General features: G+C 46.5%; 2 protein-coding genes across 12 annotated transcripts in view; one reads left to right on the top strand and one right to left on the bottom strand.

Annotated features, from left to right (window-relative positions):
• Positions 1 to 17,845, top strand: part of REEP1 (receptor accessory protein 1) — a 68,716-nt gene extending 50,871 nt beyond the window's left edge. For 2 of the 9 annotated variants that reach the window (XM_075092142.1, XM_075092140.1), the window contains 3 exons: positions 4,452 to 4,487; positions 12,985 to 13,124; positions 15,608 to 17,845. In XM_075092142.1, coding sequence (XP_074948243.1) covers positions 4,452 to 4,487; positions 12,985 to 13,124; positions 15,608 to 15,679 — 248 coding nt within the window. In that variant the 3' untranslated portion in view covers positions 15,680 to 17,845. Of the gene's footprint in view, positions 1 to 4,451; positions 4,488 to 8,731; positions 9,300 to 12,984; positions 13,125 to 15,607 lie in introns of those variants that run through there. The other 7 variants (XM_075092148.1, XM_075092146.1, XM_075092149.1 and 4 more) reach the window with 5 other exon arrangements.
• Positions 17,846 to 20,284: 2,439 nt separating this feature from the next.
• Positions 20,285 to 22,619, bottom strand: MRPL35 (mitochondrial ribosomal protein L35). 3 transcript variants are annotated; one of them, XM_075092137.1, is made up of 4 exons: positions 22,541 to 22,619; positions 22,039 to 22,201; positions 20,886 to 21,030; positions 20,285 to 20,639 (listed from the first exon to the last, which is right to left on the bottom strand). In XM_075092137.1, exons 1-4 carry the CDS (start codon positions 22,602 to 22,604, stop codon positions 20,451 to 20,453), a joined length of 561 nt encoding a protein of 186 aa, XP_074948238.1. In that variant the 5' UTR covers positions 22,605 to 22,619; the 3' UTR covers positions 20,285 to 20,450. The 3 variants fall into 3 exon arrangements, with proteins under 3 accessions (XP_074948238.1, XP_074948240.1, XP_074948239.1); XM_075092139.1 differs by having other exon boundaries at positions 22,577 to 22,619; XM_075092138.1 differs by lacking the exon at positions 22,541 to 22,619 and adding an exon at positions 22,320 to 22,463.
• Positions 22,620 to 22,638: the final 19 nt, after the last annotated feature.

Genomic DNA, 22,638 nt, shown 5'->3' with positions numbered 1-22,638 from the left:
ATATTTTGAGGTCAGTACCTTAGAAGATTTCTTTTGTGGCTTTCCTGTACACCTTACTTCAGTGATTAATTGTAACATGTAAAACATGTGGGAAAGTCCTGTCTGTGGATCAATCCGAGTTTTGCAAGAAGGTTTCTGTTTGTAGTAACAGTGCCCTATCTTGCTACTACCTCTGGAAGTTTCCGGACAACTGAAATGTCCCTTTTTATGTTTTCCCCTCATTTTTTCTATCCTTTGTTTCACAGTCCAGGCATCTAAGAAGCTGTGTGTGGGTATGCTGGGATCTTGATGACTCGCTGAGCTGGGTACCACTCTCCCAGCCCTTCTTCTGCCGTTTGTTCATTCAAGTGCTTCCACTCACACCCGTTTCCCTACATCCTCCATCCATACCGATCTACTGCAGTACTCTGCAAGTGCAGCTCTCAAAGTCACTGCCTGAATTTACAAATTATTGGTAACTGTGGCAGGGACAGGAACCTGAAGTGTTATTTTGAGTGGATGTGTTGAGGAGTGTTGCTGCACCTGGAGTTTGCCTGAGGAAGGGGGCATTGCTGGGCCACAGCCAACCTTACAAGTGGAAAAGCCAAGCACTGCTATAGCAGTTATAATAGTTTTTGCTTCGGGACTGGCATCCCCAAGCCTGAGAAGGCGTGTGAGCATCACTCAGTCCTATGGGGTTGCAATCTTTGATGAAGGAGTACCTCCACAGATTGCCTATGGGAGTGCTTTTATAACCCTGTTTATTTCTCTTATATGGCTGTCAGGGATGTACAAAGGCTGAAGAATTAGTTTTGCATCCAGCACAGGCTTTTACTTTTCTTAACAGGAGAGACAGCCATGTCAAAGAGAGAATAGCAGCCTTATGATATCGGGATGTCAAGTGCTACCCTCAGCTGATGGAACAGCCTAGCTATAGTCACTCAAGCTGTCCAGTAGTACAGAGCTGTGGACTCAGGAAGAAATCCTGAATTTAATCCTGATTAAAAATACTTTCTTGTACTATTTTTGAGGGATTATTTTTAACCCAGCCTGATTTGCTGATCTGCCTTACTGGGAGCCTCCAAAATAGTTGTTTGGGAGATATGTTTTGAGATCAAGAGGCCAGGAACGGGAAGCTCTTCAAGCCAGCTTTTCTGCGGAACGAATGGTGCATGGAAGCACATCTTTGCTTATAACAGTGAGGCAAAGACAAGAGATGGCTCTTTAGGTTAAGGTTAGAGGAGTTTAGATGGGTCTCATTCTCTGAGCAATGAAAACACAGCCAGCTCTGGTGTGGAACTTGGTGTTGCTCAGTTCCAGTCCTGTTGTGTGACTGCATTTAAGAGTAGGTATGACATCTGAAAGTAAGTGATTTGGAAAGACAGGGGATGGAGAGAGGTCTGTTGTTTTCCCGGCAAAGATGAGACTGCTGAAACTCAGGTTTGTCAGTATGAAACCCCGCCACTCCCTCTGTGAGCACCAGGAGTGGTTCAGGTTCTCATTTCACATCTCTTGGGCAAGTTTCCAAGCCCACTGAAACCCGTGAAAACACTCTTCTGATATTGGTGGGCTTTGGCTGTGGCCAAAAACTGGCTGCTGGACCACTCTGTACTCTGGCTACATTAAATAACCACTCAGCTTCTTTCATTTCCATTGTTGTTACTTTTGTAACGTGACTGGTGCTGGTTAGATGGATTTGTGACTCTCTGAATCCCCTTTTGACACAAAGCACCGTGTAAAGAGCTTGGCATTTAGTTAGTAATGACCACATGCAGACACAGCAAAGGCTTATTTCTGTCTGCTGAAGAGTGTCTTATGAGGCCAAGAAACAGAATATGCAAGAGCTGCCTCTGAGACAGGGGGAATTACTTCTTTTCCTCTACCTTTTGCTGCTCTCTGCCCCCCCCCCCCTTTTGCTGTCGTTGCTGCCTTTGGTGCCCACCATACATTGAGCAGTCCCACTCGTGCAGATGGCCTTCCACAGGAGCAGCACTGCTCAGCGTATAGCGGGCTTCAGGTGCTCCATGTGTGTTCACACCCATCCCACAGAAAGACCCTTCTCCTCCTCCTCACACCCAGTCACAAGCCACACGCAGACGACACAAAGGGGCAAAAGCTGCTTTCGCCATGGTTTGTGTGTGGCTGCTGACCCCGCACACAGCACATTACGCGAGGCATCACCACGGCTCCTGTGAAGCATGTGCACACCTTCCTTTGACGCACACCAAGGAAACATGATGATTGCCCTTCTTCCATGTAGCAGGCCCACCACCTGTCCTCTGTATCTGATCTTTCGCTTTGCTCTTAGTTCAGCATTTCTTGATTTAGTGTCCTGGCACCCTGATCATAGCCTGTGATATTTTAGCTTCGAAGCATGTTCCAACGTGTGCTTCTTCCACAGGCAGAACTGCCCCTTTCCTTTGGGAACTGTAGATGTTGTGTGGCTACTCGTCATTGTGGAAAACTGGAAGCTCCAGGACAACATCTCCAAATATTTTTCAAGGCAATCCTGTTGTTCTGGCAAATGCCCAGTAACAATCCATGTACAGACGTGTCTTTATTAACAGTGGTGGGCTTTTGGACTTCTTAGCCTCACAGTATTGCCTTAAAAGTATCCTGGACAGTGCAGATAAAGCTTGTTCCCTTATGATGGCTTGTGAGTGACACATGCAACTTCAGGAGTAGGATATTGGCCACTGTGTCACATAGCTCAGTCCCATGGCTGATGCAAACACATCTCATAGTTGCTGACATCAGCGGAAACCTCGAGGGTGGGCTGGGCACTGGAGGCCAGCCTTGCTTTTGGGTGAGTCAGTGGGACATATTTCAGCAGCAGGAGATTTGCGTTGCAGCACGGGATGGTCAGTGTCCAGAGCTGACGTCATCTGGGCCAGAGGATCACAATATTACGGAGCCAACCTCTGTATTGCCCAGTCCGAGTGCTGTTTCTGCTGAAGCTTACCCCAGGCAGAGATCATTCTCCGCTGGAATGATTTCAAAGCAGAAATGTGCAGTATGCTTTCTGATATTCTCCACTCCTCTGTTGCAGGAGAGAGTCAAGGCTGTTTTTTGGTTTTGTACTTAAGTGCTGAAGGCTTTGCAGGACAGGACAAAGGTGGGGGAATATCACCCTTGAGGATATGTTTGGATAGCTCAGTCCCCACCAACCAGAAAAACTCCAGAAAGATGTGTGAAACAACCCATATGTATACGTTGTATGATCTTTCATAGAATAAACCTTCATAAAACTGTGATCAGCTACCTTCTGTGTAAAATCAGAAGCTAAACCCACAGCAGATCTCTTGAGGCTGGTTGAGACTCATCTCTTTTATGCAAAGGCCGTAGCTTCACAGCAGCATCCAGCCAATGTGAGCCAGCACTCCTGTTGAAAGGCTATGACCCAGCTGCTTGCATCTGCCCCATACCGTCCTTTCTCTTGGACATGTTTATATCTTATTGAAATATGCTGACCCCAGCCAGAAAGCTGTTTCAAGTTAAGTGCTGTTCCTTGTTTCCAGGTTGCTCTTGACCTGGGTCAGATCCTGAAGCCAATAGAGAGCAGCAGCACAGACATCAGCAATAGGACAAGGAAGGTGGAGGCCAGAGCACATGGGGCAATGGGACATCTGCTTTCAGCAGCAGCACTGGTTTGTGCTGGTTTAAAATGACTATGAATCTATGGAAGAACTTTCAGTGTCTACAGTGCAGGATAATCACAACTAAAGAAATCACACAGAGCTCAAACCTTTTTTTTTCCCTCAAAAAGCTTTTTTTTCTCTGGAGTCGTCGATACCACTGTGAGGATTAAATTGGCAGGCTCAAACTGGAAATTATTTCTAGGCTGTTTCCTGGAACACAGGCTATCCACAAGGTGAAACTGTAAAGGTCATGCTTTTATGAACAGCTATGAATCACCTGTGTTTGCACTGAAGGGTACAGTACAATTCCCTTGGCTGCTTTCATTCTTATGACAATTCCACCAAAATAAAATTCCTGCAGGACTCCTCAGCATGTTCCTTATTTAGGAAGATTAGGGATCTATGGATAGTTTTCCTTCAGAAGCTGCATGAATGGCTGCACCAGTGCTTGTAGAAGTCTAAATCTACTGAAAAAAATCCAGGCATGCAGCAATACAAGTCCCAATATTGCACCCTGTGTTATTATCATAAAGCCTTTTGCACTGCGTTACCCATTGCTTATCCATGTTCCCAGGCCCCTCTAGTCAGGAGTTATTTCTGTTTAGTGATGTAAGAGCAGAGCCAGGGAGCTGTACGTAATCCCAGCCTTAACACCCATTAAGCACATAGCCTGGGGTGAGGCGCACGTTCCTGAATCTGTGCTCCTGCTGGTGGATAGAGACCATTGTCTCTTCATGCACATGGGGGCTGTGAAGTCCACCTCAGGATGATACCAAGTGTTTTCTGAGAGGTAGCTTAGCCTGATGAGTTCCTAACGCTCAGCTCCTCTTTCAGTGTGCACGTGTTGCTCGGTATGCCGACTCCTCAGAGGTGAGTCCTGGATTTCCTGCACCCTGATACCCACGCATCCCTTTCAGGCATGACTGCCGTCCCCAGCCTGGCTTGCTCCTGCTGCTCGTACTCACTGGGTTTCCTAACACCAGGGGAACAAACCAGGGGAAGGCCAGGCTGCAAGCGAGAATGCGAGCTGTGTGAGTGCTGATGGCAAGTATTGTGGTGCTTCTCACCCTACTGACCTGTGTTACCCAAGGCTGGGGAGTGTTCCTCTGGAGAAAAACCTCAGTCCTTTCTGTTCTAGAGGACGCACCACTGTTCTTGCTGCACTGGTGTAACTCCTGCCCCGTATCCCCCAGCGCTAGTGTAAAACCACAGGGAAACCAGCAAACCTTCCTCATTCCCAGCCCTGTTTTGCTCTGTTCCCTAAGGACTGGCATGTGTTTGTTGGTGGAGGGGACTCTTGCGTTTGAGGTGAGCAGGGTAAACTAACAAAGCCCAGTAACAGACCCTGGTACAATGAAATAGGTTTGAACAGACTCTCCCTGCTTCAGTCTGTGCTACAGCCATTTTTGAAAAATGTCCCACTGTCCCCAGTGTTGCTTGTGTTTACAAACTTAGGCGTGTAGTGAAGGGTTTAGCTGCACCAGGGTTTTCAATGCTGCACCAGTTAGCTTGGTTGCTAAGAACTGAGCCATTATCACTTCTGCATTTTGTCCCAGTGGCAGAAGAAAGGAGGGGGAGGCCTCTGATTTGGGCATGCCAGAGGATGGGGCTGCCAAGCGGCTTGTCTAGGGAGAAGGAAGAAATTCAGATTGGCATGGTCTCATGTTGATGGAAGCAAAAGACCTTCGTAATTCCTTTATTTCTCATCTCATGTGCTTTTTGTTTATTTTGCGCACTGTAATCAGCCTGGGGATGGCAGCAGAGGGACCGAAGGATGCCGGTGCTGCCACCGTGCTGCAGCCATCGCCGTTGGCTCATGTCACTTCAGAGCACCAGGGTGTGCGTTCCCACTGCCTTGCACCTGATGTGCCAGGCAGCCCTGTGCAGCAGTAATGTTTGGAGGCTGGTGATCCCAGGCTGACACTGTCTCCTTGCACACTGCATAGGTGGCAAACCAACCCTCATGTTTTGTTTGTCACCCTCCCTGTTGTCCTTTTCTCGTTCTTTGCACTAGCACATTTGGGGTGAGTGTGCCACTGTGCAGGAGAATGAAGCCCGTTTAAGGTGGTATCTGTTTAAGCAATCGTGAAATGCTTGTATTCACAGTGCGTTTTATTAGCACCCTTCTAATTTTAGCCTAAACTGATTTTATGTATTTGACTTCAAAGTGTTATTTATAAAAAGAATCACTGAATCCTTAAGTGCTTCATAGTCATGAGTTAACCTTAGGAAAGTCATTTAATGATACTAAAGCAGTAATCACTCTAATGTTTTTACAAATTGGGCCCAAAGTCACATTGATCTAGTTTAAATTGTGTGCTCTGTCTTTCAGATTGGCTTGTTTTACTATTTTTCCCCCCTGACATAATCCAGTCCCTTGGACCACGGCAACAGGGATATGGTGAGGCTCTATCTCATAGAGGGTTCATTCTGTCTCCACAGGCTGCCCTTTCTCTGTCTCCAAGGCAATAGATGCATTAATGCACTGTCAGACAACGCCTGCTGTTTAAAATGCTCCTTTGTAAGTGTAGCTTTGGTAGCGTAGGGAGCTGACTATGTAACGTGAACACATTTTCTCAACGCCACAAAAAGCAGGGGGAAGAAAGAAGCTCAGTTTGTTTAGCTAGGACTAAGTTGTCCTAAACTATTGGCAATCATCTTTCCTTGGTGCAAACTTTTGTGTAGCCAGTTTCAGAATACAATCATTAACAGTACTCATCTGCAAAGAGTTTACAGTCTAAATGGGCAGCCTTACCTCAAGCTCTGTCAAGCCATACCTCAAGCAGGAGTGTTAAAGGCTAGTTCAGAGACATGATGCAGCCTTTTTGGCAGGAGCAGTTGCCTTAACGCTCTTGCAGGTGAAACTCAATTGTTTCTCTCATTGGCTGACTCATAGAAATCCCCACAGCTCTTAGGATAGCACAGGCTGGTGGGAGCAAAAGTCTGCCCATCCTGCTCCCTAGATGATATCCTGAGAGAAGGTTTCATGAGGCTATGGCCTGCAGGTGCCACGGAGCGTGCATTTATGCAGAGACTGAAGCCCAGGCTGAGTGCAGCAGGAGCCTACCCTGTACAGGAGCAGATCATCACTGTCAGTGGTGGTGGGTTCCTCTGCTGCTGAAGCTGTTTGCTTCACAGAAGAGCTCTTTCCTGCCCAGTTGCCTTGCTCCAGCCGGCCCCACAATCTGCACATGGCAAAGCGTTGACACAATTCAGGACATTCATCCTCCCTTGCTCTGGGCAGCTTCACTAAATACAAGCATGTTCCACTATATATACTCTGGCGTGTCTTCTTGAGAGCTTCTGGGTCAGCTCTTCTTGCTCTTGTTCAGTCACAGGCCTTTGCTGGCAAAACTCCCTCCAGGTCTTTACACAAGTTTCTGATTTATTTCTTCTATGTTCACGGCCTGTGAGAAGTCAGGCTGCAGCATTAAAGAACAAAGGTACAATTACGTAAGACCTCTTTTTCCCCTTCAGGAAGGACAGAGTGAAAATCTCCAGGGATATCTGTTTGTCTTTTGGCAGTGCCTGGTAAATGCTTAAACGCTGGTCAATATTAAACAAGCTTGCTTGGAACTGGCATTTAAGAAGTAACAAATATTATGTTCAGTGGTATTCTCTCAACTAACATCTCCTAGGTGCTGTTGCAAAGACCTGAGGCATGGTTGAGAGGGAGGAACAATTTTAATCCTTGGAGAGAATAAATAAATCTAGCAGATATTGAAGAACCAGCTGTATATCAGGAGAACTGTTGTGGCTGCATGTATTTGAGGGGGGCATTTAATACTAAAATGCTGATCAGGAGCCTTAGGCAATGTAAGAAATGTGCAAGGACATGGGTGATGAATGGGACTGGCTTTTGAGGGTGCACCGCAGGGTTGTGCTCCATAGCGGTGACTGATATGTACCCCTAGAACACTGCAGCTCAGCAGTGACTGACAGTCAGCCATGTATAAGGTGTTGCAGCATAAAGCCAGCCCCTGGAGTTTTTCCAATAAAATAATGCTGGATCTCTTCCTACATGTGGTTGTCACTCTGAAGACAAGGTGACAGATCACACGCAATCAGCAGTGCAGCTCAGCAAGGACCTTAATGGGACGTTCACTTAATTGTCTTTTAAACAAATCACCTTGTTGGTATGTTAGATGTATCCAACCCCTTCTTTGTGGTATGCTACAAATTGCACATGAGATTATTACAGCGGAAAGTACTCTTAAAAAACTAATTGTCTTTGCATCAAGGGGGCTGTTCATATATCTCTGAACTAATTCAGTTAAATGGTGTAGGTGGTTTCACTTTTGTTCTTAGCCAGTTTTGCTTCCAGCTGTTGTGCTGAGGATTTACAGATTTTTTCTTTTAACCTTGCTCTCGTCAAGCTTAAACAACAAACGACAGCTTTCTGTTGCTCTAGGCATTTTGTTCCTTAAAACTTCCCTTTGCTAAATGTAGAATCAAATCTTTACAGGGGTGTCTTGCATCACTTTGCAACACTGGCTCTGAATGGCAATTTGGGAGTTTATCTGGATATTTAAAATACTTCCATAGTTATTTTGGTTATTTTAGAGAAGAAAAATTTTTCGTAGAAAATCAGTAGGTTCTTTAAGTCCATTTGCATTTTAGTAACAGAAAGTTAAAACATAAATTGTAGTTTAATAAACTCCAGTTGAACAACAGATATTATGAAAGCGAAGATGAAGATTTCTGTGCTCTGAAACAATGTTCCTTCCCCCTCTACACCCAAATGTTCTCCCCTAACAGTTTATTCTTTCCTTTTCTCTATGTAAATATTATGGGACTCTGATGTAAGTGTTACAGATTGCATGAGTTTTCTTCTGAGGTGTTTGGAATAGACTAGCACTTAACAACTTAATCATTTGTGGGATGTGTTTTCATTAACAGATAACTTTGTTGATGTGATTAGACTTGTTTGCTTTGGTTGCACTTGACTTCAGCCTTGGAAAGGATGTCCGCCTCTGTTCTGTGGCTCCTGGGCAGTGTGTGCTGGTGGAGTGGGCTGCTCCTAACTTCTTGGTTTGGCAATGAAAACTGTTGGGGAAGTACATGACTTGGATCAATGCCTATTGGAAATGATGGCAAATTTGTCTTTGTTGCAGGGAAAAGAAGCTGATCGCGATCGTATAATAAATATCTGCTCCCTTGCTCGTATTAAGTGGCGTGCAAACTTCCTTATATGAATTATCCCCTGGAAAGGCTTAGCTCTGGAGTGACTTCATCTTCCATTACAAAAATACAATACCTTGCTCCTGCTTCGTGTAGTCTGTGACTGTGGTTTTCCCCATTGCTTCTGAAGAATTATGGTGACAGGAGTAAGAAATATTGCCTGGGAAAATAAGGGGGGTCCAGCTTCTCTCAAAGGTATTGGGGTGCCTGATTCCCATTGTAACTGTATTTAAGTGTCCACATTTTTCAGAGGATCTACATCAAAGTCCCTTGCTCCTCTGTAATTAGAGTGGGCCAGGCTCTGACCTCCATTGTACTCATGAAAATCCATAGGAGTTACTCAGGGTTTAAACAGCAGCATAGATCAGAGGCTGAATCAAAGCAATTGCCAAAAAACCAGTCTGCTACTGAATCCCATTTGTTGCTGTAGAAAGAGTTTTGCAAGTGAGATTTTTAGCCCATGCAGAATCACGGAGATTAAAGATGACGACAATCTGGCCCTATGTTCCCTTGTCCATGCTGGGTTGTTCCCTGTGGTGCATTTAATAGCTTAGATCCCAGCCCTGTCTACTTCAGGGCTTCCTGCACAATGTGTTGGTTGTATCGGTTCCCTTTGAAAGAATTAGGATAGGACGATAGGATCTGGAATTAAGGGGTCCCTTTCCTTAGGCTGTTTACAGTCAGATTCTGTCTTGCCTTAGTGAAGAGAGGAGTGTAATCTGTTCTGTACACTGAAAAGAAGTTTACAAGAGGCAGCAGCAGCAGCTTTAGCCCTGGCACACCAGCCGATTTCCTGTTTCTGCAGCGATTCTGCCCCTCCCCGCAAAGGCGTGAAGCCGTAACTGTGAGAGGTGGAGACACCCGAAACACAGCCTGCTCTGAGATGGGGAGTGAGAGTCTCCCAAAGACGAGAGAGCCAGGGGAGGCGTCTGGCGTATGGTCCATGCTTTTACACAGACACCTCCTGGCTGTGGCACAGTCCCTGGGGCTGTCAGCTGCTTCCCTGGAGCAGCACATGCTGCTGGCTCTGTCACTTTGGGGACATCCGATAGTGGCCTGAGGCCCAACAGCCCCAGATCCTAAAGTCAGCTCTTAGAAACACGCAGGAGGTCACCTGAGGCCAAGTGCTGTCTTTGGGAAGCCTGTGCCAGCCCTGACAGCGTGTTTTGCTTCTCAGACTTCACCTTCTCCCGAAACAAACCTTGGTATCCCAGAACCCATCTATTCACTTTAAGCCTCCATCTCCCTTCTCCTTAATCCCTCACATGTGTGCTTGCTATTCTGGTTAATCCCCTCCTTTACATTTTCTCCTGCAGAGGACTCACTCTCTTCCAGTAGGGAAATTAGTTTTCTATTCTGTCATCACTCTATTCACAAAAAAAACCCAACAGCTTCAGAGTTGGCACTCACGCTGCAGCAGCCCTTCGGAGATGAGTTGCCTCCAGTCCCACAAGAGCGTATAATGCTTCCACAAACATGGGACGAAGTCTGGCACCCCCGATCAATACAAGGTTGTGATTGACCTTCCCAAGGCAGGATGGTCAGGGAATCCTTCCTTCTTGCTCCAGATATTAAAAAAGGGCCCTGCATATTCAAGATCTGCTCTCATCAATAGTCTGAAATGTAGTGGAAAGGCCTGGGATAGACCCATTTTTTCCCTTTTCCAATTCAGTGAGGCTAAAGCAAAACTGGTTCTCATTTGGCCGGTTTTCAGTGCCTCATTCACAATGAGATGGAACAGGGGAGAGAGGCCTAAGCCCAACTTCCAGTGGACTTTACAGACCTCTCTGCTGTGGTATGTGCCAGCGTGGAGGCTGAACTCTCCTCTTGATCTTCATGGAAGCAGCTCCAGGACATGGATATGACGTTTAGGCTGATGGGAAGAACGGAAGAGCCTGCAGGAGGCTGTGCCTCTGCTGTGCCTGTCATGGAGACAGGCGATGCAGGTGGCAGAGCTCCCTGGATATCTTTTTTGCCCAGCACCCAATTCAAGAGAAATCATAATATCAGAGCTAAAGCAATGTATGCTAGAAAAGGGCTGACAGTTCCTTCTGTCTCCCTTTGCAGTGGAGTGGCTGGTTGTAGGAGAAAGGGAGCAGAGCGCATTTGCCTAATCCTGTATGCTCTCAGCTTCAGCAGCCAGCATCTCCACAGTCTGGTCACCAAATGCTCTAATTCTGGTTCTCCAACATCCTTCTGTCCTGTCCCCTTTGAAGTCCTCTTTTTCCTGGGCAAAGCTGTTGTCTCCTTGCAGCACCACGTGGCTGGGGGCGTGTTGTTGGGCCAGCCTGCAGTTCACATCTGAGGGACCTCTGGGGAAGAGGGTAGCTGGGAGCAGTCATACGAATCAGTGTTGAGGACAGTACTTGGCCTCCAGGCTGCAGATTTGGGCATGTTTGGTTCAGGTTTTGCTCAGGCACTGAACAAACAGCGTTAAAAACAAATTTAACTCATTTTTTCATTGGCTTAGAGAGGTGCAAGGACCAGTTCCCACATCCAAGATGACTTAAGCTAGGCTCCTCCTGAATATCTCACTTCCCAAGTGGAAGGATAAAATAGTAATTAAAATAAAATTCTCCTGCACTGATTTGCCATGTGGCCTGGAGAACATGTAATTCTCCCCACAGTGTAGTCTTAACACCACAGTCATATATAGGAAAAAAACCCCAACAATTCAGCATTATTCCGAGCCTCTCTTTTATGCGACTATCAGCATTTTCAGTACAGCTGGGAAAAAGTTGACTCCAGTTCTTCCTGGAAACCTGCGATGGTGTCTTGCAGCCAGCTTGTCCACGCAAATGGTGATGGAGGGATAGAAACACAGGGTCAGTGGCCACAGGATGGTGTGCACCGCTCTCTCGAGCAGCAGCTGCATCCTGTGGGCTGAACGCAGGGGCTGAGAGTGTTTAGCTGCTGATTTGAACTTGGCACTGGAGAGGGCCCCAGTGACCTGCTCGTGACTTGTGGTGTTGCTGCAGCCAGATCACTTCCCCTTTGTCTCTCCATTACCCAATTGAAAAAGCTGTTGGAGAATTCAGTTCTTCTGTGTTTTAAGGATCTGAAGTTGATTAATAAGTATTAGATGTTTAAGAATCTGCTTTGGTTTTAGTCATTGGGTTTTAGTCTTTGATCCAGTAGAGTCTTACAGTCAGGCTGAGGCAAGGAGCACAGAGCATTATTTCTATGTATGTTTATACCACAGTCTAAGTATAGGGCCAGTAATTGTGGTTAATGCCATCTAAACAGCAAACACTTCCACGCCTGACACATTTCAGAATAAAAACAGCCTAACTATCAGTCAAACAAAGAAAGCTCCAGCCGTGCTGATAAGAAACTCTCTGCGGAGATGCAGAAGGCTTGGTCACTCTGGGTGTCCTTGCTGTACCTCTTGCTTTGGACTGACCACTAAAAATACCATCTTGCTTCACTGTCTGGATTTCAGGCAGCAAATGGATTGTGTTGTGCAACATGACCAGTCCGGCAAAGATCTTGCCATAAGTTACAAGGTTAAGAACCACCAAGCGGGCATTAGTGCTTTGTCATCATGGGGCCATCATCTGCCTTCAGATCCCTCAGTGGAGTTAGTGCTCCATAAGATTTACTCCAGAGTGACAGAAGAGAGACTTTTCCCTGCTCTGGTCTTGCAGCAACACACCCACTTGCTGAGGGTCCATTCAGTGCCTGTTGAACCTTTTGGTTAACTTTCTCAGACTGGGTGTTTGGCTTGAGCTCTCTCAGCTTCAAGTCAGTTAGTGCTGCTGTGCTTCATATTTCTGCATCCCAGACAGCTCTCTCCGTACTGTCCAGAGGGCTTCAGCACTCATTTGGTGTCTTCTAGAGGACATTCCTTCTGGAAGCAGTAGATGCAGGAACTGTGGCTGGAATCAGCAATTCAAGAAATCAGCTATTTTATTTATCCCTGAGCCAAAGAAAAAAATCTCTTTCTAGAACTGTGAATTTAGTCTTGTTTCTATGTAAAACGATCCAAATAGAGCTTATAATGGCTTCATAAACAAGAGCCTTTTGATTTCTAACCCCACAGCTGCTATTACTAGAGTGTCTATTAATCCCTGAAAGATGCATGGCTTTGCAGTGACGTGGCATTTGGCAGAGTGTGAATCAAACCATCACTGATTTCCTCATCCTCTGTCTTCACATTTAGACTGTAAATGGCCGTGTTAAATAGGTGTGGACAATAAATATGAAAAGCCACCTGAGGCAAACTGTGAAACAAAAGGCTCTGTGTTCTCAGATGATGAAGAGAACGATTCATTGGATTGTGCATCCATGAACAAAAGGCCCAAAAAGAAGGATCAACCCCTTGAGGTACTTCCATATTGTCAAGGCTCCTCCTTCTGTGACATTCCTTGAATCTTCAACTGGATGAACATCTCTGGTCTAAAAACACTCGAGTCCAAACAATACATTTCTGATCTTTCAGGGGTGGGTCTTGCTATGGGTTCGCTTACTTCTCTGCATATGCGGATTTCCTGAAAGAAGTCTGAAATTGTGCCTGTGGAGATAATACTTATGGGGAGGAATGCTTCAGAGCTGGATCTGAATTGCAAAACTTTTATCTAGCTCTAAACCATGTGCTAGCATGGAGGTATTTGGGTGAGAGGATTTGGATATCAACTGCTAGTTGATTTTTCATGTCTGCAGAGTAAAATATATTCTCACCCCCAAAGCAGGATAGTTACCGTGAGAAGAGCCAGAGCGCTCACAGTTCAGAGCCCCATCCCTCTTGCTTGAGTTCACACCTAGCCAAATCCCACCAAAACTAGCGGCAGTTCTTCCTTCATGACTTCAGTAGGTTTTTGAATCAGGCACTATATTAACAAGTATGCTTTAAGTTGCTTCATGGAAACAAAAGAACTAAAGGAGACGCAGATCTCACACTGTGGTTTGCCAAAAGCAATTTTAGCAACATTTTGTTGTGGAGGAAATAAAACCTCCATGGGATATGCCATAGGCAAAGACTCCTTCCAGATCTGGGCTGGGGGGATGGAGCCACAGCCAGCAGCTCTCAGATCCAAGCCCGGAGATCTCCACCGTGGGGGAGCTGGGTTTGTTCCACCCTCCCCTCGGCTCAGTGTGAGGGAGCTGGAGCAGTGTGGTTTGGTAAGCAGTATGTGACCTTGTGGTGGGTCGTCCTACCTCTGGGGGGATCTCACCAAAAGCTGGGCTGCTCTGTTCCTACCCTGGAAAGGTGCAGCCTCTGTAGCTGCTCTCAGAGCTGTCAAGTGGCCTCCCAGAGGAGGCAGAGCTATTCATTCCTGATTTAAGAGTCTTTACTGTGCAGTTAATGGCTGCTTTGCTTTAAGAGCCATCTGGCTTCCCAAAGAGCAGCCTTCTCCCAAGCTGCAGGAGACACTTCTGTAGTTGTCAGGCTATGTCCCCGAGCTCCTGGTTTACAGATAGCGACTCAGAGCCAGCAGCTATGGAGTCTGGGGTGGTGTGGGATCCCTGTCTGCCATAGACAGCAGCTTTCTTCCTTGGCTTTTCTCCGCCAGCTGTGCCTTTCTGAATAAAGCCATCCCATCCAGCTCTGTTGTGCTGCTGGGGATTCATACTGGGGGCTTCAGGCTTGGACGATGGGGCGGGGTGTTGGATTAATCCCATCTCTGCTAAAACTACCTTGGTTTATGGGCAAGCTGGAAGAGATGGAGATTTAGATGGAGTCTAAACAAAACCTCACTGCACTGCAGTTCCTTATCTATATGAATATTTGTACCTTGCTGCATCACAGGAATGTGGAAATACAGCATGATCTTGGGTCGGAAAGGCCTATAAAACAGAAATGCCAGTCCTCACTTATGAATGGTAAGACCCTATCGTAGTCTTACAGGTAAATAGGTTGGGGCCGTTAAAGAAAATAAAGCTTTGGATATTTATGTAAATGAAGTAGAAGAGCTTACCAGGCCTTGCAGTGTTACGTGATGCTATGACAGGCCTGCACGCTGAGAATTTGTGCTCCTCCACAGCATCTGGTAACCATTTCTTCTTGTGAAGCTTGCAAGGCACAATGCTATGCCAGAGCTCTTCTGAGAGAAGTACGGACTGCAGATTAGGTTTGGGGTTTTTTTGTTTGTTTGTTTCTTTGCTAGTCTAACTAATCTCTGTCTCAGTCTGGAGAATGGGTTAATCACAGTAAGCCAATTTCATGGAGTTGGTCTGGCTCCTCCGGGGTGTTTTGGGCTCCTTTTTAAAGCTCCCTACATAGCTGACTGCAAGGCAGAATTGCAATAGTTGGCTTCTAAAATAATTTCAACGGATTGTGTCTGGCCTATCTCCCAAGCGAGGCGCTGATCTTTTCAAAGAGCTTTGCCTTGTGAGAATTATAGGCCCAGTGTGTTTCAGCTTGGGGAGTCCTTCAGCTTTGTAATGCCCCAGTGAGATGTACCCTCAGAGGGGCAGGGTTGGGCAGTACAGGGTGGGCTGGGAGATACCAGCGACGCCTTTCTGCCACCCCTTTGCTCTCTTGATCCAAGAGCTGCCGTAAATGGCACCAATTTGTCCTGGCTCCTTCGACTGTTATGTTATTAGGAATCTTTAGCCACACCTCTAACCAAGCGCCAGAGGGGAAGGTGTTGGTGTAACCTGGGTATAAGATTACAAGGGGTGTCTTACAGGGGTGAGCCTTCAGCTGGTCATTCATTAATGATCTTCAGGGCCAAGATCTGCTCTCCATTACTTCATGCCTGGAATGGGATCATTGTCACAGAGGTGCCACAAAGATGGGTGAGTTTTAAGGAAAGAAAAAAACATTTCTCATTACGCCACTGAAGTTTTATCTTGCTTTTCTGCAGGCACCGCCTAGGACCCTTAGACCTCGCTTCAGGAAGAAAAGTACCTCGTCCTCTGCCACTGAAACAATGTGAGTGCAATGAGCCAATAGCACCAAGATCCACAGAATGTCTCTCTTCTGCCTTAAAGAGCTACTCGTTAATAATGTAGGAAACAGCAGTGGGATGGATGTGCTTTGACATACAGCATTGTAGACATGGCCTTTCTCTCTCCTCTCTCTGTGTCCTTCTGTTACACGCTTCTCGCGTTTGTCCATGACGTGGGTAGCACAGTCTGGCAGAACCCTGCAGGTAAAAGCCCTTGTTTCGTTTGCAGAGTGTACGCCCACTCACGCTGGTCCTGTAAGGCTGTACATGTACAATTCTCATTTGTGTCTGCATAGCTCTAGCTCTGTGAATGCACAGCGGAAACAAAAATAATCATTTACTCATGATGATACATTGACAGTGTATTTATTTATGGCTTTATCATTAATGAAATGGATTTGCGGAAGCCACGGATTTCTCTTTCCTCCCTTCCTCCTCAAGACTGGGAATGATGTAGCAAACGTCAAAGTACTTCGACTGTACAAAATGGCCAAGATTCATTAGCAGAAGCTGAGCTGCAACTCTGTATCTCTTTCTGCAAGTAAATTATGCGTATTCTGAGAAGATCGCTGTGCTAAAACCATAGAGAGAGAACCACTTACAGAGGACGAGGAAGAGACATGCAAGAGGAAATAAATGGTTTCAGCAACATAATGAAGGGGGAGTCTGAATTTTGATCAGCCTGAGCCAGGAGAGTATTGTGTGGAAAACAGTGGCGGCTAGAACTAGATCGTATCGCTTGTGGCAAATGTTCTGCTGCTGGTTTTAAAGTGTGAGCAAGCCAGGCTTGTACTAGCTGCAGCGACAGAAGTTAGCATCACCTCAGTGACGTGCTTCCAGGGGAAAGCTCACCTTTTTCCCCTGCCTGCAACAGCGTCGGTCCCAGCGCTTTGCTTTCCTGGTGAGGTGCTGCTGTTTTACTTGCAGGAGCAGAGCAGAGCGCTGGGTCTGAGCTGCTTTCCGAAGCCTGGAGTTTTGCCTGTAGCACGGGGTTTGGTTAGAACCACAAGAACCAGACGGAGTGGTGTGTTTGTATCCATATATAAATGAGAAATATAAAAGAAGAGGAAGACATGGTAGGGATTGTGTATTTGTGCTTCAAGTTGGTGTCTCTTGTAAGTGTTGAGCATGTGAGATTCACACCTAAGTTAATTACGTGGCCCTTTGTGTTTGTTCTTGGACCCGTCACATAGACTAGAAAAACATGTAGTGTTATGTAGAACGTGCCCTCACTAATGGATCAGTACACGGGCTTGACGATGAACAGTACTGTTAATCTAGTTCAGGTGCAGCAGTCCAGGATGCCAACAGCTGGCTGGAGTGTATCAGGCTCGGAGATAAATCTGAAGCGACCTTTGAAACCTTTTCTCTGCCGGGTATGCATCGATATCCCTGCTGTCCCTGGCTGACGGATCCCTGAGGTTTCCTCCAGAGCTTCCTACATAAGTGGGGAAGAGAGAAATAAATTATGCAGACGCACAAATGTCTATCTGACCTAGCTAGGAAGTGGAAAAAGGCAAGCAGGTATTTCCGGTGTCTGCCACAGTATTTGGCCTCATTACCTGAGAGTTTTATTTCCTTTACATGTGCTAATTCAATCACATTTTGCAATGGGTGAGAAGGAAAAAGCCCCAACAAACCTGCCTAAAGAGCTGTTACAGAAGAGTCAGTCCTTGGAAGATACTCAGCAAAAGCTTTGATGAGCTAAGCTTGTGCGTTTTATTTTTAAGCAGCTTTAGAGTTTATTTGATTTCTTTTGGCAAACATTAAAAAGAAATAGAAAAACTGCCTGCAGTGTTAGTAGAAAATAAAATCCTGTTGCAAGCAAGCTGTGTTTCCCTGCTATGCAACGGGCTGCCGTAAGATGAAAAAGAAGCTGACAAGTTTGCACTCAATTATGCCAAAAACCCCCCAACAACATAGAGCTACACAACATCTGACAAATTCTATTCTCAGACACGCTGTATTACCATTGCTTCTCACTAAAATTATTAAATGTGCGTCTAATCTGCTGTTTTACTGTAAACTTGACTGTTTAGCATTTCTTAAGTGCTGAGGTGAAATTGTCGACAAGGGAGTTGCCTTATATCTCTCAAAACATTCACTGTAAAAAGGAGAAAAAATAAACCTTTTCATATCTCTGACAAAAATGTATTAATTTATCAACTGAGCTGTATATTTGTGAATAGATAGACAAGAAATGTGAATGCCTAATCACGTACACTTAGTGGTGTAGTGTTCTGTGTACAGAAGAGAACAGTCATTTGCTTTTGACTCCGCACCTTCCACACACAGGTTGTTTACAGGTGTTGCCCCAAGTCTGTCATTTCACTCTTTGGCTACTTGCATTCACCAGCCGTGAAGTCTCTCGCAGATTTTCTCCTGAGCCTCTGCCAAGGCACAAGCGCGATTCAGCGAGTCGCCTCCCTGCGCTGATGCTGACCCCTCCCGGCAAACCCGAGCCTGCAGGACTTGAGCAGAGGGGGTGGATGGATGGTGGCTCTTAGGCGACTGCTCATGGCGGGCAATTCTCAGCTTCCTCCCAGCTCAGGCTCTGAGGGTGCAAGCCGGCTAACCGCTTGCAGATTACTCCTCCTAAAAGCAAGCAATCTTTCAGGGGACGGTTTAAACGACTTAAGTGAGAAAAGCCTGGTTATAGGGGCCTTTCAGGCAGCTGGCCTCCACAGTCAGCCCGGTAGGCCAGGGAGGCACCTCCTGACTTCTCAGAGATGGCCTGGAGAGTGTAACCCTGAAAGGAACAGGCCAGCGCTAGAAAATACAGCCCGTGACCAGCACGAGGCTCAAGTGAAACGTGCGTTGCTGTGAGCAAATAAAATCGAGGCTGAGGGGAAGGGAACTGCAGCTGAAGACGGTCCATGGTAAGTGGGACTGTGAATTACCTCACCCACTTACCATAAATTCACCTCAGTTATGAAGAGAATAAGCTTGATCAGGTCACGCCTCCTCTTGTCGCAGGGGCCAGCGTCAGTGCAGTTACAGCCATCGCCAAGCGCTGAATCAGGATCACGGCAAATATAGACAAGACAGACCTCGTGTGTATCACCGTCACCTTGGAATGAATCGCACGCTAATCTAAATTGTGTAAGTGCACACCCAGCACAGAAGGAAAGGAGAATTGGGTTATTTACTCCTACTGAGAGGGAGAAAGCTGCTTGGAGAAATACGATGCTCCTTAGCCTCATGTAAACAACCTCCTGCCTCTGACTGCTCTCTGAAGTGTTCGCGTGTAGTGATGAAACCCTCGTACTTGTGACCGAATGCTCGTTAATCACAGCCTCCTTTTTGCTGTTTGTTTTGGGTACCCGTTTTGCATCTAGCACCATATTTGAAATAGCAGAGAACACCACGTTGGGATTTGCGTTTAGACAAACTATTTAAGGATCATAACCGTGCCCTTCATGTGATCTCTTTCCTGTGATCGGTAGAAAAGAGCTGTGATGAAACGGCACACTTAATGCCTCACAAGAATGGCCGTTACAACACTATTCCAAAGGTCGATGTTTTGCTGGTTTTGTTATACTGCTTGATATACATCTTGAATAAAGTCTTAATCTTTTCTTTAAAAAAAAAAGAAAAAAAAAAAAGAAGAAAACATCTTTAGTCCGTTCAGTGTATCTGGCAGGCCAGAATAATTACTTTGATCACTGTATTATTTTTATCTCAATTCTGGCTGACTGTATATAGATGTATTCACTAAGTGCTGCATGTCCTTCAGAACGTCTTTCTGTATTATGAACTGGAAAAAAAATACAGCTACTGAACACTCTGCGTAACTAGTGAATTCATTGAAACGCTACAGCCTTGTACAGCAAACCCTCTCTTGCTATACAGGTGGCCCTGGAGCTGATAAGCAGGGACTAGCTGCTTAATAACAGTTAATTACTAGCACACGTTTTGAAGGTACTGCTAGAAGCAACTGCTTTTCATACACTTACTGGAGTATCAGCTTCATAAAAACCTCCCATCTAGCCCTTGGCGAAACCAGAGACGAGCTGCATTGCACGCTCCAAAAGGACCATGTAATAAATCCTTGGGTTTCTTCCATATATACACATGATCAGAGATATGCAGCGTGAGGTATAATTAGGCTTAAAGAAAGAATAAAACCAAGAAAATACTCAGAACTGACTGCCTGAGGATATAGCGTAGGACTCAAAGAATATATCCTACTACTCAAAAAACAACATGGGATCCAAAATGCGAGTCCTGTAATGAAATTTGGTGGCTAATACACTTTTAAATCAGTTACAAAACCCACACATAGCCATGAAACACTTTTTTTTTTTTTCTATGCTCTCTCACACAGAGACACAGCAATGGTTTATTTGGTACCGTGACAGGCAACAATACCGGAATGGACCCTGCTCTCCTTTCTCCCCCAAGGAGACTCAGTGAGCTACCACTAAGTGTGGACACAGCAAAATATATCCCCAGGTTATTTAAACATTTTCACTTTTAGTGACGTTTAGACTGTAATCATCCATGTTACACACAATCACAGGAAATCCACAGACATCAGAACATGTAGGTGACCAGCTTGACCTCAGCTAAGTAAAATACAAACGCTCAAGATAATCTTGAATGTTCCTTTATTTTGGGCATCGATACCCATAATTCTGATCAGACGATATGCATATGTTTATTTAGAAAAAGTAACAGGTGTTACATATTTATTAAGACCATACCATATGTACCACCACCTCTTTCCTAGCGGGATGCAAAAATGAATCCAAGATTTCTACACACGAAGATTCGTGCGGTCGTGGTACTTCTGGTAGGGATCATCAACATACCAATTTCTTCTTTTCCAGAAAGAAGTGGTCATTTTATCAAGGAGTTTACATTGTGTTCTAGTGCACAATGTCAGCTCTCGCAAACGCTTCTTCTGGGCAGCTGACTTCTTCCACAGTTTCTTCTTATAACCAGCCTGTCAGAAGAAAAGTCACAAAAGACTTCAGTGGGTCACTGCAAATACACATATACAGCAATACTGATCAGCAAACCAGGACAAATTCCCCACTTTCAGGAAGGACGGGAGACTCTGGAGCTCTTTTTAACTTCCATACTAGCTGCTGCCCTCTAACGGAATGAAAACAATTATCCTGCTGGATAATAATAATTACAATTACAATAATAACAATTATCAGGATGACTGTGAACAAAAAAGTCTTACCTTTCTCCTAACCCAAAGGCCGTTGTGCAGCCGGAGAAACCTATCGATGACGGATTTCACTGTTTTCTTCTTTCCTTTCCGCAAGCTACAGTAAGTGAGAGTCCTCGCTGGCTGCTGAAGTATACTTGGAAGTAGAGGTGTGACACTAAAAGAAAAAACCCCATCCCCAAAATAGGGAAAAAAAAAAAAGAACAGAAATGAAACATCTTTTTCTAAAAGTAATCACTGGCTTTTTCACATAAAGAGAGATCAGAAGTGGCTGCGACTTGTCTGAAGGCGGTTAATAAGAACTCATCCAAGATTACAGCACACCACTTAATGAGCGTGCGTGTTTGAACACTAACTGCAGTGCTGAACTCCACTTGAAACTAATCTCAAAGTTATTATTCCATATGCAACAGCTTTTTCATCTAATAGAAGTGGTTAAACAGTCAAGAACAAATGCTCAGCTGTCCCTAGCATCCAGAAATTACTTTTAGAACATTAATGACCAGCAAGAGAAGCGGTGCCAATTACAACAACATGGCTTTTTGTAAAGCCTATGTGTCTGCAAAGCACATTCCATTTTACACCCTGCCTCCAGCGTTACACTTCACAGAAGTGGGAGACTTAGGGCTAAAACAGAGACCCGTTTGCTCAAGTAAAAAGCAGTCTAAGAAGCGCCTCTGATGAGAATTCTTCAGCCCCTCTTTTTTGTCCCTTCCAGCCAGATACAGTTTCACATTAGAGGAAGCCGGGATGACTAGCTCAGATACCTGTCTGTAGAGGAGCTGTTTACTGAGAGTGAGATGACTTCCCCAGCCAAAGAGTACAGCTTGTCTCTGCCAGTGCCTGTCGGTGTCCGACTGGCAGGGCGAGATCCAACCATCTCACCTGTCTCTTATACTCAATACTTAGTGCACGAACATGGTGACTAGACCTCTCCTGCAGGGAAGTCACACATTCGTAAGTCCTTATGGCCCTTTGATATTTGCAACGCATCTCCCTGCTGTCTCCCTGGCTGTCTACCAAATCTTGAAGATGAGTCTGTGGAGAGGTGTCTCCCCCCAGGCGCCGCACGCACCGAGCCCGGCAGAGCCTGCCGGGCAGAAGGGCACGGAGCCATCAGGCAGACGAGAAGCTTTCATTCCAGAGAGAACGGCGCGGACCGTACCTGCTGAGGAGCGAGGAGGTGCCTCCCCTGGGCGGGCTCCCCGGGGACAGCCGCGGTTTCCAGAGCGGTGCCGCTGCCGGTGCCCGCGCTCCCCCGGCGCAGCGGGCGGCGAGGCCGGAGAGCGGGCGGCGGGCGGCCCACGGGGCCCAGCGCCTCAGGATCCCTGCGGAGAGCCAGACCCTCAGGCGGCAACCCCGCACACCGCCCCACTCCCCGCCGCCATTTCACGGGCCGCCCCCTCGCCCCCCGCCCCTCTGCCGCCGCGCGCCGCACACACCCACCCGTCACGGCCCCGCGCGCCACCGCCGCCGCCGCCATGTCCCGAAGGTCACGCTGTGCTGGAGGCGGAGCGGCGCCGTGCCCCGCCTAGCGGGGCGTTGCCTGGGGCAGGTTCGGAGCGCCCTGTCCGCCACCACCCGCGGCGCTGTGGGCTGGGCCCCCCTCATCCCCCGCCATGGGACCAGCAGTACACGCAGCCCGCCCCACCACGCCTCTCCCGCACATGCACCAGCGGGGCCGCCCCGTGTCAGCCTCGCACCGCCGCCAGCGGGAAGCGATATTTGCATGCGGCCTGCTCCGTCCCCTCTGATTGGACGCGCT

Source organism: Phalacrocorax aristotelis, chromosome 4, assembly GCF_949628215.1.
Source record: "Phalacrocorax aristotelis chromosome 4, bGulAri2.1, whole genome shotgun sequence".
NCBI classification, from domain to species: Eukaryota; Metazoa; Chordata; class Aves; order Suliformes; family Phalacrocoracidae; genus Phalacrocorax; species Phalacrocorax aristotelis.
The sequence above is the reverse complement of the archived record's forward strand: the minus strand, read 5'-3'. Positions and strand labels throughout refer to the sequence as shown.

Bases quoted from the DNA above. Each gene is read 5' to 3' on its own strand.
- MRPL35 (XM_075092137.1), bottom strand. From the start codon at position 22,604: ATGCAAATATCGCTTCCCGCTGGCGGCGGTGCGAGGCTGACACGGGGC. The intron at 21,031-22,038 runs GTACGGTCCGCG...TTTTTCTTTTAG, and splicing joins ACCTCCTCGCTCCTCAGCAG to TGTCACACCTCTACTTCCAA. The intron at 20,640-20,885 runs GTAAGACTTTTT...TTCTTCTGACAG, and splicing joins GCCTTTGGGTTAGGAGAAAG to GCTGGTTATAAGAAGAAACT.